Source organism: Filicampus tigris, chromosome 9 (assembly GCF_054856515.1).
Source record: "Filicampus tigris isolate MCC_2025a chromosome 9, RoL_Ftig_1.0, whole genome shotgun sequence".
Classification (NCBI taxonomy): domain Eukaryota; kingdom Metazoa; phylum Chordata; class Actinopteri; order Syngnathiformes; family Syngnathidae; genus Filicampus; species Filicampus tigris.
Genome location: NC_141225.1, coordinates 8,897,752 through 8,915,610, shown reverse-complemented (window position 1 = coordinate 8,915,610; position 17,859 = coordinate 8,897,752). Strand labels below are relative to the sequence as shown.

Here is a 17,859-nt window from a genome sequence, read left to right as displayed (position 1 = left end):
CTGTTTGGTTAAGCAGTGACTTGAAAAAAAAAGGATGGTCAGACAAGTTTTGGAATTCTTGATCCTTTTAGGTATTGTGACAAAAGAATGCCATAGATAGAGACAGACTTGGTAATCATTCCACATGCTTTGTGGAACAAAAGTCGTGAGCAAGGACCTCAAAACATGCTAATTTAGAAAAAGTGGGTGAGAAGTGCACGGTATTTCTTGATCCTCTGGGTATTTAAGATATATTAGATACGCTCTTTTGCAATTATTGGGGGATAGGGAGCAAACCCTAATGGGCATAGCAAAAATCCCCAAATCCAAAAAGTTTTTTTAATTACTTCCAAATGCTGCAAGATTGGGTCAAAACACTTAAAAGTTTTGTATTCTGTATTGTATTAGTATTCTGTTTGGATTGATTAATTTATTGTGGTCAATACATCACAGGCAAAGAATAATCACCAAAGCATCGACAGCATGCAACTAGAATGTACACAATTATGAACCCATATTACGTGAACTCCTGTATTCAGTAGTAACATTATTCAACACAAACAAACCACCATCACATGAGGTTCATCAATAGTATTAGCTAGCATACTAGCATTTTAGCCCGAACCGACGTGACATCACCCATAGGTAAACAACGATGCGCACGAGCAAGCGGATTACATGTCACAGATTGTTCGCAATTTGCCCCTCAGAGGGCCCTATCCGACTCGAGCTGTCAGCTGGAAGGAGAGGATAGAACTTGGTGAAACCGCAAACAGAGCAAGACATATGTCAAATATAAGGTCATTGGGAGTAAACAGAGAATAGCACGTGGCAAAGTGAAGTCGTCGGTTTCATGCCATTTGACTCTCTGGGTGAACCCCTACCTTTCTGCCCCTGTCAATCATCTGCGCCACATTTGCAAGGCTTTTATCTGTTCGCCAGTAAGACGGCAAAAACGCAGAGTGCACATCAGCACATCTTGTAATCACTCAGTGGCAAGTGCTGTAAGAAGCTGAATTCCAAATGGATAATAAAAGCTGCGGATCTAAAGAGTTCTTTGACAGCCAGGGAAATGTGTCGGATAACAGCGTTAAAAAACTCTCTGACATGCGTCTATTTATTACAAGGGATCTCCAAATTGACTCTATAAATCATAGGCCAAGAGAAAAAATGAAGCCGCATGATCAACTCTCTTCTCTCATTCTGGGCTCTGAGCCACGCTTTTAATAAATCAGCGCATTAAGAAATTAACCAACCCCAAAAAAGCAGTAAATTCAACAGAAACGTAAAACTAGTGTAGGCTGTGAGTCGGCTGCAGTAATTACAATTGACAGAGACAAATTCCCAACTCCCCCGTGGATGTCAGATGGGCTTATTTCCCAAACTCCGACAAATCTGCCTGTCCAAACACAACCATATGCTCACCCAGTTGTTCGGGACCAGCTGTGCTGCTGCAGAGATTCTAGCCGGGCAGGGTTGCCATGCACATAACCCCTGCCTCCCCCCCCTCCCCCACGCCCCCTCCTCCTCCATTGTAACTGCCACTGCAATAAGGCCCGAACCACTCAAAAGCAAAGCCGTGCTTCATGACGACTAAACAATTCAAATGAAGTGAATGTGAAAGTCAGAGTTAGCTCCATGGTTGCTGCTCATATTTAGTTTTTGTCCATTAAAAGGACCGCTGCTTGAAGTTCTGAAAAAAAAAAAAAAAATACTGAAAAAAAATAAAAATGAAAAAAACAGCAAGGTGGCGGCACGGTGGTCGACTGGTTAGCACGTCCGCCTCACAGTTCAGAGGTCGTGGGTTCGATCCCGGCTCCGGCCTCCCTGTGTGGAGTTTGCATGTTCTCCCCGTGCCTGCGTGGGTTTTCTCCGGGCACTCCGGTTTCCTCCCACATTCCAAAAACATGCATGGTAAGTTGATTGGATACTCTAAATTGCCCCTAGGTGTGATTGTGAGTGCGGATGTTTGTCTCTGTGTGCCCTGCGATTGGCTGGCAACCAGTTCAGGGTGTCCCCCGCCTACTGCCCAAAGACAGCTGGGATAGGCTCCAGCACGCCCCGCGACCCTTGTGAGGAGAAGCGGTACAGATAATGGATGGATGGAAAACAGCAAGGTATGTAAAAGAGATAAAACACAAATGTTGTTTCCTCATATCGTGGCAATGGCTATTCATTTACCTAAGTGAAAAAAGTTGTAAAGTTAGTCGCGGGGGGAGTCTAATAGACAATTACCTAGAGCAGGGGTTGCCAACATGGTGCCCACTTGCACCACGTAGTGCTCAAGGACTAAAGTAGTGGCCTGTTCTAAAAATAGCTTATCAGTGATGGGACATTGTGATTTCCTAGGAATTTTGTAGCAACAAATTTGGACAAACAATATAACAACACTCAGGCATATATTCTTTATCCTCTGTGAAAAACAACCAATATTAGTGCAGTTTACCAAGTCACTTAGGATACGTTCACACTGCAGTGCGTGATGCTCAATTCAGATTTTTTTGTGAAACGCCATCTATTTTGGATTCATTCACATTACAAAAACGAATGCGACTTCTAATGCGAACGCAATACGTCCGTGATGTGACACGCATGCGCAACCAGCTAAATTTAGCTAATCCCTGACATGCGAAGATCATGTCTGTCGAGATGTATCACCTCAACATACTTCCTTGACACCAATTACTTTCTTTTACTCATCACGGGCAGTCGCGGCTGTAGACGACGAGATGTCGACAAGACGAAACATGCGTGAACTCACCTGGCCGGGCGGGAGGAACTCATGGCTGTTTTCATTCATGTACATGTTGTCACCATCAAACTGCAAAGAGAGGAGGAAACAATTAGACAAGCGGGAGTCTGAGGCATCCCAACAGGGAGCGGCAAACATCTCCCCAGTCAGTCGGCGGAGAAACAATGGCGACACAGCAGCCTAATGACTACAAGTCGTCAGCTTACGGACCTCGGCGCTCTGGTGCGTGGCAGTAATTACAGTTCATTAGAGACACGCATAATTAGGCCTTGTCAAAGCTTGTGTAACTCACACTTTTCCTCTCAGCGTGCCTCAAGCTTCAAACTGTGTGTGTGTGTGCGTGTGCGCGTGCACTAGTTACAAAGTGACAAAGGCATAACAGAGCGATAAGCTGTCAGAGAGCATTTCACTCCTCTTGCAGTGTTTCTCACTTCAGGTTTATTTCTTAATACAGGACTTGAAGTTACTTTGAGCACACACGCTACAAAAATATGGTTTTCGCACTAGAACATTTTATAGAAAAATAATGAGTGACCATTCTTGTATTTTACTCATTTTTTTGTTGAACAAAAAGTAGGATTTTATTCTTATGACTTTTCTTGGAAAAATAAACACACACACACATACATATATATTTTACAAAGTATATGATTTTTTTTCTCGTGAGATTATGAATTTATTCTAAAAAAATACATCTTGACTCATATAGTACTAGAATTTTAAGAAATTTTATACATAATATATTTTATTTATTTATTTATATAGTCTCTAGATACGTACGTTTTTTTTCTTCTTCACTTTATTTCAACATATAAGAAAAAAATAAATAAAAATAAAATAAGAAAAAATAAACAACAACAAAAAAGTAGTGTAATTTAAGTGCATAAAAAAGACAGACATTCATTACATGTTCGAAAAGTAGTAGGAAGAAGTATATGTCTACTGTACTTTTATATTCCTACCCCTTTTATCTCCATTTCATCAACAAGAGATTACAATACTTTCCAATTTTCCGCAAATTCTATAACAAGAAATTATTATTATTATTATATATAATAGAAACTACAGGCAATACACTTCCATATCCATTAACTGATTACTATATTAAATGCTGTTAAGTGTAGTTCACTATTCGATTATACTGGATTCTGTTAATATGGATTGGTACACCAATTATTAGAAATATGGGCAAATGGGTAAATGGATTTACATAATCCCACAAGATATAAAATAATATAATAATATTTCTACAACTCTATCAGCCCCTCTTCATCTTTATATTACTCTAAAATATTTCGTTTTGGACTGATGAATGTTTGGGCATTGCTGTAGATCAGTACTACACATATAGATACAGAAAATCTTTTCATTGTCGTGCGTGAGTACTTTGTCTTTAAATTATGTGTTCCCCTTCAGTGCTTCAGTGCTTAAGAAATGCAGTCCCCATATTTATGAATCTAACCCAGGGGTACTCACACTTTTTCAGCATTCAAGCTGATTATAAAATGACCAAGTCAAAATGATCTACCTTCCGGGTAGAGTATGTTTTGCATTTCTGTAGTAGGTAGGTCCTACCCTCTACAAAAATGCCAAACAAATATTTATTTTCAAATATATTGAGGATTCTTTATATGCACAATGTATGTTGATGTACCTTGCATAACCGCATGAGCCAATGTTGCACAACACAACATAATTGACTATGAGCATCTTTTTTTTTTTTTTTTAATGTCATGCGATCTACCAATACTACCTTTACGATCGACTGGTAGATCGCGATCGACGTATTGAGCACCCCTGATCTAACCTAACTGATATGATATAATATATAACAATCTGAAATTGTTTAATGTAATACAGATTCATTTATTGCTTGAGTTGAGAAAAAATACATGGGAAGAGGTCATTGAAAAAAAAATCGCACCTTAAATCGCAATTGCAATATTGAGTGAAAAAAAAAATCAGTAAAAAAGACATCTATACATCTTCATGTATCTGGTTGGCTAAACTGAACAATCAGGTATAGCGCCACCCTGTTCTTCGACATGGCTCAACAGCTTGAAGACGGTGATTGTTTTTTTGTTTTTTCCAGAAATGCCTACGCAATTATTCGTGGTTGAGTCAAACCCGTCTAGTTCTGCGACATAACAGTCTAAGCTGTATTTCATTTTAGCCTCTACAAGCCATCACGGGCATTGCGTTCTGTTTCCTTGTAAGTGGCGGCTGCCAAAAAGTGTGACACAGACACATGGCCGGACATCTGGTCCAATGTCTGCGTTGTGTTGCTGCGTCTGTCTTTCATGCATGCTGCGGGCATCTTTCTGCGACCTCGCCGTTAATCGCACAATAGCCAAATAAACCGCAGGGCTCTGTCGCCACTTTCGTCTCTGTTCTCGCAGAACACCCACTTAAACATTCACCCACTCGCTGGTTTTTCATTTAGCTCAGGGGTACACCTCTGTTTTCTCGGTAAGACCTCAAAGCTCGGTTATGTTTAATCGGGAGCTGTGAATCACCAGCATTGGCCTTTTGTCATCCGTATGGCAAAGTGCAAAAATTGTTCCAGGCTCACTCGCACATTTTTGGGCTTGATGGCGAGTTGGAAAAGGTTTGGAGAGGCTTTTGCTCTTGTGAGAAAATGCTGCATAAGCCACTTGGCTAACTGCCTGGACCAATAATCCAAAATGGCAATACAAGAATGAAACTATTATTAAAAGACAAATATTACAAGAGTGAAGTTGGACATTTATGAGAAAAAGGGTTTGATGTTATAAGTAAAGTATTTTTTGTGTACATAAAATGAGATTCAGGCTGAGAGAAATTAATCTTACATTAAAAAAATGTTTTGTTGTTTTGAAAAAGAAAAAAGTCAGAATTTCTTCAAAAAGTTGTAATTTTACAAGAACCTTTTTTATGAAACATGTTTAAAATGACATTGGCAAAAAAAAACCTATACTTGAAATCAAGTTATATTTTTTATCCAAGAAAAAAGCAATGAGTAATATTTCAGAAACAAAACAGTATACTTTTTGTAATATTTTGAGATTTTTATTTATTTAATTTTGGGGGGGTGAAGTAATATAATAACTAAAAAAGCAGCATTATTTTCTACCCCAAAAAGTCATAGGAGAATAAAAAGTCTATTATTCAAGGACAATGTGGGGAAAAAGTTTTTTTTTTTTCTCATACGAGTCATACGACAAAAAGAAAAATTTGGGGAGAAAAGTCAATATTACAAGAAAAATGAACTAGAATGAATCTGGGAATTTACATAAAAATCAGTATAGTGTGACAATAAAGACGTTTTATAGTAAAATTACACTTCTAACTTCTAAGATGAAATTGTTCTTTTTTTTTAAGAAGATAAAATCTTACCATAAAAACATTTATTTACCATATTGTAATATTACAAAAAAATATGTATTATTATTATTATTATTATTATTATTATTATTATTATTTATCTATTTATTTATTAGAAAAAATCTCACAGCAAAACAATATACCGTTAAATAAAAATAAAAGCACAAAAGTCATAACCTTACAAGAATTTTTTTCAAGTGCAAAGTCGTAATCTCATGTCACAATGACTGCGTTGCAAGTGCACATATCTCTTTGCTTGTGTGTAATCTTATGTCATGTTATTTAGGATGGAAAGATAGCTAATCCTACTGGTGGGCCTAATATGAAGGTGGCTTGTTTGCGTTGAATTTCGATTGTAGTATTACAAGGAAATGTGATGAAAAGCTCCAAAGACACTCGGAGCCACAAACAAGCAACCCAGTTTGTTGCGACATTATTCAAATTAAATTCTCAATTTCATTTCCATGTTATCATTGGCCCTGTGATGGAAGTGTTCCCTGAACAGCGAATGGTTTCATTCTGAGAGCACCGTTAGTTGACGTCGGGAGCAATCATCACATTCTGCATCAGGTTTGGGGGTAAAAAAGAAAGGAAATCACTTCCTTTGTTGCTCTCGAAAAACGACTTCACACAGCGTCCTTAACGCGTGGTCATGGAGCCGACGGTGTCTGCGAATGGCCTATTTTCACACCTGCGAATTGTCGCTCAATGGGCAATGCAGAAAAAATAGTAGCAGATAATTATACAGCCCGGCGAGAAGCAAAGTGGAGTCACTGAGGGCAGAATAACACACAATATCTACATTGAGGGGGGCAAAAAATGTGCCTGTCTCTCTGTGGTCACAAAGCGGTCATTTGGGCTAAGTGGGCTGTAATTATGTTACAGTACGGATACAGTCGGGATCTCTGCATGGAATGAAAGCTGCACAGGTTAGTTGTGTTTACCCACTGCTAAATTGAATTTAATAGTCTGACGTCAATGTGGGCAATGGCTTATTCTCTTATTTCCACATGCTCCAAGTATCTTTTTTGTTTTTCTTAGAACACGCAAACTTTTGTTTTGCTTCGTAAAAGCAGCAAGCTACTCCATGCTCTTACACAGCCTGTCTCGCTCACCCCCTCCCTCCTGCCAATCAGTCACCGGCCCCTCCCCCTCCACTCTCACAGCCGCTGCTGGTACTCTAAAACGACATGGAGGAGCAAGAGATGACGGCAGAAGCTGCAGTGGATTTAGTCCCCAAAAGAAAGTCAACATCCGAAATCTAAAAAGGAAGACTCAGAACAAAAAAAACATCTTTTGCCAACAATGTCTCACCGTTGTTGCTGCAATCGCCATCACAAGACCCTGTATTACCAGTTCAAACTAAAAAGTGGGACCCGAGGTGAAGCTTCATCTACTCGAAAAACTATCACAGACGCCTTCACCAGCATAACTCCTTATGAGAAGAAGTCCAAACAGCACCGAAAAATCACGGATGCAATATGTTTTAGTTATTGTTATATTTTTGTGAACAACTCAGGGGACTAATGCACCTGCGCTTTCATTTTTAATATTTTTGTTCTAATTTGTTTACAACTTTGCTGCAGTTTCATAACGTTTTTTTTTATCTTAATGTTATATTTTTGTAAACAACTCAGGCGCTTGTACACCTGCTTTTTATTTTTTTAATATTTTATAGTTTCGTTTAAAGATGTTTATAACTCTGATTCTGGTTTAGAGGTTTTTTATTTTATTCTATTTTTTTAAATGCCTCAAGGGACTAGTGCACCTGCTCTTTTATTTATTTATTTTTGTTTAAAATAGGTTTCATATTTTGCTGCTGTTTACATTGAAGTGTGAAATACAATGTTAAATAATCTATTATGTTACAGAGACATGGCCTCCGTGATCCCTTTTTTTTTACATCAATCCTTAGTCTGGATTAAACGATATTATATGAATACAATGATGTCATGGTGAGTTAACCAAATTATTCCCAAACAAATCTATTCCAGTCCTCTGGTGAAAATTCTTCAATTTTTAATATCGCAATATATATCGCAAACCCCCCAAAAATCGCAATGTCATTTTTTTCCAATATCGTGCAGCGCTAATCTTAGCTGAGCATTAACGCAGAAGAAAAAAAAAATCCATCAAGGGTTGACCAAGACATGACATAACACCAAGAGATTCAATATGAAAGGGCTGAAGCTACAACAGAGAATCAGAGCAAAATTATACTGCGAGAAATAAGTACGAATTTTATGTGGGGAGGAGCAATCTTATATGAGAAAAATGCTGAAAAATGAGAAAATGTTTTTTTTTATATTGTGTAATATTATAAGAAAACTATTATATTTTAAGGAAACATTATGCTATTATATTATTTTAAAAAAAGGAGTGCTTTTTTTTTTTTTACAAAAAAAATATTCTATTCACATTTTTTCCATATTTATATTAAAAAAAATAATCTGACAAGAATAAAATATATTTGTCAATTATTTATTATCATACAGAAAATTATGAGAAAGTTTGTACATACAGTGGATCTTCTAATACCCGCAGTTCAGCAAAGTATGTTTATACGGGTAAATTGCAAGATCTCCCCTTGCGGATGAAGTAGTCGGCCACGCATGTGACGCCGGTAAATTGAAATCCACTTGCACTTATGATCGCATGTCGGTGTGTGACATTGCCTCCCCATTCCTCCATAGTTGTGCTGTGCAGTCAGGGGGGTGCTATTAAAATAGTTTTAATATTGTCATGATAATAATTAATTTAATTAATTGATTTGTAGGATAATTCCGACGTGTTATCCCATGAATGAGATATGATGACGGGTCACATTACCTTCGCCACCACTTAGACCTGCTTTTAACAAGTCTAAAATGTAGTCTATTTTGTGTCACCAATTTGCCAGGTGCTCCCGGGGCGTGCCGTCAGCTGGAATGCGCAGTGAGGCGTAACTCTGGCAATAAATTCACAAACACGCTAAACTAGACTTGCCCCGGCACAAAAATGAAGATGCACCTGTTATTATGCTGTGTGCACGGGCGCCTGTCTACAAAAATAGGGCACAAAAATGCTGTCATATAATGAGAAAAAACAATGCTGTGAAAAATGTAGCATGAACAAAAAAAGATCATCATCTTTACCATAAAAGTGTTGGATTGGTATGAGACAAAAGTATTAATTTTTTTTAGTCATGAATAGAATTGTGCATTTAAAAAAAAAATCTAGTGATATTAAACCTTCATTCATCACAATACTGTCTTTTTTTCTAATATTAAAATTATTTTATAAGATTATGACTTTAAAAAAAGGTGTTTTAACTTTTCCCTTGCAATATTTTGACTTGTGATACAAGATTACAATTTATTGTTCCGCGTGCTATGACTTTATTCACTACCCTTTTTGTGCCTTTTCTGAACTTTTTTTTTTTTTACACTAAACTCTAAAAAAATTGGCTCCTTTTTACTCATAAAATTCTAAATTGTAGCCATCACATCATTCCTCAAGTAAAGACTGAATCATATTGGTTACTAGGTGACCTCAATAATTGACACTACTGTACAGGAACAATGTGTGTCTCTGACAAAAACTGCAGTGTATAGATATTTTCTCCGGTTGTCCCAACGTACTTGCTGTGAACCTGTAGACTCATGGCAAAGAGCGAATGGCACAGCTCGTTGTTTCATTGTGTGTTTGCCTTCCCTGGGCTTAGAGGTCATCAATCACAGCGTTCAACACAATGGAGGGGAAGAAAACAGACATGCAGAGAAGGATGGATGGCTGAATAGATAGACGGATGGATGGAGGTGAAATGCTCCAGTGAAGACATTTAGAGGAAGGCCATGAACAAGCGACACCACAGACGCTTGCTTGTTTGCATAGGAACAATGCAAATAGAGGGGTTAAAATAATAAAATTGCAGATATGCTATACATATACAAAAAAATATGTGATGCAGGAAGTGTAGCTCAGTCATAGAGAAGTCAGCGACAAAATACTCATTAGGGGAATAAAAACACTACGAGTATCTTTCTTACTCGTTTGCTGATCTGACGTTGAGCCGGTCAAACACGGATTAAGCGTTAAGAAAACAACACAGAGAACCGTAATTGTCATTTGAAAGCATGTGTATCCCACTTCCCCCTCAAATGCAGTACCGCCGCTACTTGACAGTACGATGCAAAGTGACAGCAGTCCAAATACCTGTGTCAGGACTGTGGACATGAGAGCATTCACAGAGACTGGCTGCACACACACACACACACATGCACACACAGAAATGCATGCATAACCAAACAGAGAGAAATGGGGGCTGGTGCACTGCACAGTAGATATGGATTGCCTTTGTGAATATATCCACTGCTGCATTTCACCTCTATGTGTGTGTGCGCGTGTCCGTGCCTTATGTGCATGTTCAATGTGATATATTCTCTGCAAACACCACCGCACTGTTTGTGTAATAGGACCTGACTAATAATACACAGCGCTGATCCCTGCCAGATGAAGATAACACTTCCTATGGTATTTATTTTTTTCCCATAGCCAAAACCACACCCACAGGTCCTACGGAGCACAGAGAAATATGGTCTTCATTAGTTTTAAACCAGAGGGGGAAAAAAATCAAGTGTGATTACATAAATGATTAAAACAGTAAATGTCAGTAGAAAATGATTAAATTGATAAAAAAATGTGCTTCTTTCAGTAAATAAAACAATCGAAAAATTAGAACTAATAACTACAAAATAATACAATAAAACACCTCAGATTTTTCCACAACAAAAAAATAGTAAAAAGGGGGATATGAATAATAATATTTCAAAAAATGTATGATTATGATCATTATTATTATTTCCAAAAATAAAAACTTAAAATAATTGAAACAAAATAGTCCTCAGATACTTTATATGCCAAATATTGCCAAAAGTGTAAGTTGAACAAAAAGAGTGATTTGAATGAAAAAAAATGGCTCTTTCACTCAAGAAAATAAAACCAAAGAAATAAAATGCTAATGATAAATATAACAAAAACAATGGTTCTCTGAGTTATTTTCCCGTCTTTTATGACAAAAATGGCAAAAAGGAGCAGGTGTAAAAATGTATACATCTATTAATAAACATACAAAATAAAACCAAACAAGGTTACAATCTCTCAGTAAAAAACTCATTTTAAAAAAAAGGCAGTTAATAAAATCAAATGTGCCACATGACAAGTAGAGGTAGGACAAATAAGAAATGAGGGAGGGAGATGCAAGCAAACAGGAAATCAAACAATAAATAGAAGACATGAGCTCCATTTGTACTGGACTGTCAGCTGCGAGCTGAGAGGAGAAATGAAAAGAAGGCAAGCGAGTGAACGACTCCCCGGAGAAGACGCCTTCCCCCCTCTTGCTTATGATGGACTTAATTGCCTCTATCAGTGGTAAGATGTAACATTCGTCTTAGCTTTATTGCCAGGCTTTATGGTCTTGTCCATCACGCTGAGGGGGCTTTCAAGAGGCAGCAAATGACGCCTTGACATAACGAGGTAGGTTACAGAGCCATAGAGGAGGGTGGGGGGATTATATTTAGAGAATCAGAGTAGGCAAGGCGACATTGTTTTGATGGACAAGTTGACGCTTTCAGCTTCTTCCAACTGGAAGGCGTGCGCTTCCACCTGACCTGTGCCGGGCAAGGTGTAGGGTTTCACAATCGCACCATTGTGCTGCTGTTAACATAATGAAAACAATGCAAATGCACTGCTGATAATAGGTTATCCCCCCCCTCTGCCACTCCTGAACCCCCTCATTCAGTTATACACAACCTTGATTCAGGGTATGGTGAAAAAGCTATGTTTTTAATCTGGTTTCAAAGTGGAAGTCAACCCAAAAATGTTCTATGCGGCCCCACTAGTCGAAACACGGCATTCTGATTAATATTGCATCTGTGAAATATGAGTTATGCAGAAAACCCCATCTGTTTTTGTCGATCACAGGGGGCAGCCAATTTGCCACTTGCTGTCGACTGAAAATGACATCATAGTTGCTCAGGGTTCAGGTAATAACCAATCATGGCTGAGCTTCAAAAAAACAGGTGAGCCGTGATTGGTTGTTATCCGAGCCCTGAGCAACTGCGATGTCATTTTCAATCGATAGAAGTGACAAAATGGCCGACTCATGAGATGGCTAAAAACGGGCAGATTTGACTTCTTTACTCATATTTGACAAACGCAATATTAATCAGAATACCATGTTTAGATTAGTGACGGCGCATAGAACATTTTATTGCCAAAATGTTTTGGGGGCTTGACTTAAAAGTAATTGCACTTTGTGCTGAATTCACTTCTGTTGGCAGCTTATTCCATTGGCATGCAGCATAACAGCCAAATGCCACATCACCATGTTTACTTTGAACTTTGGGTTCCACTAATTGCCCCAAGTCTGCAGACTTCAAAGCCCTACTGGGTTTATATTCAATTACCCTGTATTCAGGACCTAAACCATTCAGTGATTTATAGACCAGTAGCGGAACTATAAAGTGTATTCTACAACTGACTGGTAGCCTAACATTCATGCTTTTGGAGTCTGGTAGCAAGCCGGAGTAGCAGAAAATTTGAACCCTGAACTTCTTGATGATGAGGCAGTTGCGCTAACCACTAGCGAACCAAGGTAAGCAATGTATTATATGATTAACATGCTGCTACTCACCACAATGCTAACGTTATGCTGCAAGCTTCATTTCTGAGTGGTAGAAAACCGTGGAGCCCCATACTTGAATTTATGCCTTCATTTTCTTTCATAAGCAGTCAATTTGTAAACATAACCATCAATGTTCACCCTTCCAGTGTAGCAAAGAAACAGTAAGCCATACAAACAAGTGTATTTATTGAATGTGAGGTGCCCTCATTTACTCCCCCAATACCATTTCTTTCTACGGTTGTGCTCTTTCATCCTGAAGACAAATTATTTTACTTCACTAGACCTTGAGAAAGAGGGAGAAAAAAGAAGAAATATGACTCTTCTCCTATTCTGCTTTGGTTTCTTCTCGACTTGATTGCACTCTGATCCACACACAGTCAAACAAAAAATGACATGGGGGCTCTGGCTGAATTAGTGGACTTCACTGGGGAAGAGAGAAATGGGTGGGGGGGGGCCTTTGTCGGCATCCTCTGGGGGAATGGAGGGGGGTTGGGGGCTTGAAAGGTTCCCATTGTGCGCCCAGTGTGATGATATATGCAAGTGGATTGGATGGATTTAATGAAACATGGGCTCAAGTCATCACGTGAGCGCAAGATGGAGAAATTGAAATGATAAGTCACAGTCACGCGTGGAATTTGAGCTCGCAGCTCCATTATTCATGTGTGGTTTCCACAAACATAGGGTCACTTTTTATTTACTTGTCCACTGTCGCAATAAAATGCTGAATGTTGTTTTTTTGATTGTCGGGCACATATTTTCTTGGCTGCGTGTAATAAATTAATGTATGAAGCACCTCCGGATGGAAACGTGGTGTATAAGTAAAAAGTTCCCTGTCTTTGACATGCGAGCTCCAGTTAGCCATATCCGACCCTCGGCATCACACTCAAGTTAAAATCAAGAAAGTAAAATATGAATGGACTATGACAATAATGAGTCTGCTAAAAAGATAAAGTAGTCCTAAGACGGTTGATCAACGATAATGTATGCACTGCACGAGAGTATTCGTTCACTTACATTGTATGAACATTGATAAAGTATGTGTATCAACAATACTGCTTTGGGGTAGCGCCTAATGCAAATAAGCATTTACAATCCACTGGTGCACATTACGCTGCATAACGATGTACACAAAACAGTTAACTGTTGTATTCTTTTAAATGGGTTTAAAACGAAATCAATAATTATCAATATTGATCGATATAAAATGCTCAAGATTGTGACAGTTTTTTCAGATATATCGACCAGCCCTACTAAGCACATTGTTTAAAATGGAGTTTATTTCATCTTTATATTCACCAGTTTATTTCACTCTTTCATAGTTACATTGACCTCTTATTACAGCTTAAGTATTATGTTAAAATAAAATATCTCTAAAATATCGGGTCTTTATTTTCAATCGTGAAAAAAAGAAGAAAAATATCAATATGTATCGATATCGACCAATATGAAACACTTATATTGTGATATACTTTTCAGTTATATCGTCCAGCCTTAATTTAATATACAGAATTGTTACAGATGTGTTTGTTGTTACAGTTATAAAGAAATAAAGTTGAGTTGAGTTGAATTCCCGAGTAGTTTGCCAAGTAAAATACCCTGAAATTCACCCAAAACTGCAGACGTCTGGTTTAATTTCACGCATAGGTCCTTAAGACTTATTCATGCATCCTGTTGTGATAGACATGTCCACTCAATTTCATGTTGACCGAAGAAACTGGTGTCAGAGGCATTTTTTTTCTAACTTTCCACCGGGTGCAACTGAATGAATTTTGGGGGTTTGTTTTCGATACCCATTAGGATACACATCCTTCATTGACTGACACCATCCATAAGTTATTCTACTAGTGCACACAGTGGTGTTTAAAACAACAAACAGTCTGTAGTATTTTTAAAACCTAAATGCTGCATCCAGATGTGTCAACAGAATACATTCTGAGACTCAGGATACATTGGATGTTCTCTCCATCACTGCCATGCTCGCATCCGCACGGAATATTCTATTACCAATCTAATTGCACACGCTGGCCCTGACAAGAGCTCATTAAAGCGTAATTATACACATGTTGTTTTCTACAAACACCTCCATTTGAGTCTCACTGCCTTGTAATTGTTCAGCGGGGACGAGCGGCGCAGATTTTTGCAGATTGGAGACGAGAGGAAGAGAAAGCACTACACAGAGAGAGAGAAAGTGGAAGTAGGTCATGCCTCTCCATAAACAAGGCATGGTTTCTAAAATAATATAGCCATCCAGTGGAAGTAATGCCAAACAAGTGAGCGAATGCAGAGCTCATGTAATATTTACAGAGCACTAATACATAGATGGTGGCTTGGCTTTTCTTTTTCTGGGGAAGGCCCCTCCCCTTCTAAGCCAGAGGTTTCTTTCTCCTTTTTCATCATCTTTGGCTCTTTTTCTCCCCCCTCCCATCCCTCGCTTCTTGCCATTTGAATTTCAGAGAGAGCCAACTACATTGATATGGCAGGGAATGCGTGCATGTGTGTGTGTGTGTATATACTGTGTTCCTTTCTGCTCCTCCCCCCCTCCATCCTTTATGCTCATTGGCTTCCTCTCCTCCGTGCAGTTTTTTTTTGCAGGGCCCTATTTGCAGCATGGCCGATGATACCACCGCAGAGAATTGGCCGTTTAAATAAGTCTTCAAGGCCCAGCTGGTGCTGTGAGGTCACCATGCACTTGTTCAGTGTCGGAGGCCCAGCGTGTAGCCCCCCCCGAGTGCCAGGGCTAACTGACTGTGTCGACTTCAGGCCATGGCTCTCGGTGGGGGGGGGGGGGGTGGGGGGGGGGTGTCGGGGGCGGATGGTGGTTCAGCTGGTTATAAGGTAGCTGTGCGACGGGAAAAGAGCGTGAAGGAACAGGTCTTCGCTGTTTGCGGCGGGAAAAATATTAGTTCCCTGTTGGATTGTCTTTGGGGGGTTGGGGGGGTTGGGGGGGGGTTATGAATTGCTGCTGTCCAATGAAATGCATTTATTTTTTTCCTTTTATCCAATACACAAATGCAAATGTATATTTTTAATGAGTAAAATGGATAGAAGGAATAAAATTATATAAAAGAATGACATGTTAAAAAAATTAATTAAGTTTATGTAAAAAAAAATAATTAAGTTTAATAATAATAATAATAATGAGTTTTAATAAATGTTTCTGTATATATATATATATATATATATATATATATATATATATATATATATATATATATATCACCCTTTTTAGCATTATCTGCTAGCATTATTAGCTCATATTTGTTTCTTTACACCCACGAAATAAACTAAATAAAAAGTTTTTTAGCAAACTATATTGCAGTTGAATGAAATTGAATAAAACAACTAAAAATAAATCAAGCTTTTCAAAATGAAATCATGTTAAAGCACTCTTTTTTTACTGTTACATATCTTTCAAACAAAGAACATAAATATAAAAATCCATGTCATTTTTTTTGGTAACGAGAAAAAAAAAACGTTTCACATATTAACATAAATTTTATTTTACTTTATTTTAAATATGCTTGACTTTTGGGGCATTTTTTTTTTTTTTACCCAAGATTGGTTGAAATTGTGAGACTTGCCTGCAAATTTTCCTATAAATGAAGTTAAAATTGCTTGACGTTTGGCATAAATTTTCCCAAATTGTGTTGAAACTGTTTGACTTTTGATGTGCATTTCCCCCACATAATTTGGGTTGTTTGGGCATTTGTTTGAAATTTGACACATATTTTCTTCCAGAATTGCTTTTTATTTTGTTTATTTTTTCCAGACATGTAGTGTACCAAATATAGTATGCAAATCTTTAATGGGTGACAAAAATATTGTTTGTGTCTTTTTTACAGTATGTGGTTAGAGTACACCGGAAATCTTGATTTTTTAAGGTTTTTTTGAATTAGTACACTGTAGAAAGCGTTTGATTACAATTCCTTGCTTTTTAACAATCTTCTTCGGCCTGAAATGAGCCGTCAATCACTGGCCATCCGGCATCAGTGCCACTTAGGAGCCCAAATCCAAGCCTGTCACTGAGGATGTGTATGCATCAGACAGAGAAAATAAATATCCTATCATCTCATCGTTCCCGCTTTGATGTATCACAGTCATATCTGGGACTTGTTTTTTTGGGGGTTAGTTGATTGTCTACTTTTTGCTTTGTTTGTTTATACTCTTGACTGCCTGAAATACTCCATTCTTTGCACAATTAAAGCGGTACATCACTCAGCCCGGCTGGCCGAGTAAAAGGAAAATTGAGGCACATCCTATTATAATCTGGAATACACTAATTAAAACAACCTGCTTATGGGTGCTATGGAGGAATGTACTTACAGTGTGCATGTGTGTCACATTTTTCCTGCCTCCTTAATAGGCTCTCTCTCTTAGATATTCGCTACAGAACAGCTCTCATGCAATATTAATATCCCACCAAAATATGGAATACAGTGCCCCAACTGTCTCTCTCGCTCTCTTTCTCTCTCAACATAATTGACTATGCAAGGCTCCAAATCATCTTGGAAAGAGACAGCAAGAGAGAGGCATATGTAGGATCCAATGCAAGAAAAGCAATCCTTAGATGATCCCGTCCTCTTATCACTGCAGCACATTGTGAACTTCCACCCCCACGTATCAAATGTGTGTAAAGCCACAACAACAACAACAGAAATATATAAACATACAGAAAATAAACCTGTGCACGAAGAAGTTTTTTTTTCACAACACATAGCTCCAAAAACAAACTACCACTTGCCTAACAGTGGAGTGGGACACTTAAAGATTTTGTTTTGTACCCCGGAAATATACAAACCATTACCCTGGAGTCCGATGGGGTACATTAGTGGTATTGGACGCCTCTTTAACACTGGCCATCCGAGCCGGCTTTTTAATCTACCAAATGTATCTCACTGTAAATGGAGTGATTTGTAATGCAATTGAGGTGAATCACAAGGTAATTGAAGTCATTCATATGACAGCTGCAGTGAACCAAATTGTAACTTACACAAAATCACATTGTATCATATTTCAAAACGGATTCATAACAAATATATGGTGAACCATACGATATCGTAACTAAAGTGAATCTCATCGTATCATATTATATTTAGAGTGA

General features: G+C 38.1%; 1 protein-coding gene across 2 annotated transcripts in view; it reads right to left on the bottom strand.

Annotated features, from left to right (window-relative positions):
• tox2 (TOX high mobility group box family member 2) overlaps positions 1-17,859 on the bottom strand; it is a 111,447-nt gene that overhangs the window by 59,441 nt on the left and 34,147 nt on the right. For both annotated transcript variants that reach the window (XM_086041538.1, XM_086041539.1), the window contains exon 3: positions 2,741-2,800. In XM_086041538.1, coding sequence (XP_085897664.1) covers positions 2,741-2,800 — 60 coding nt within the window. The remainder of the gene's footprint in view (positions 1-2,740; positions 2,801-17,859) is intronic.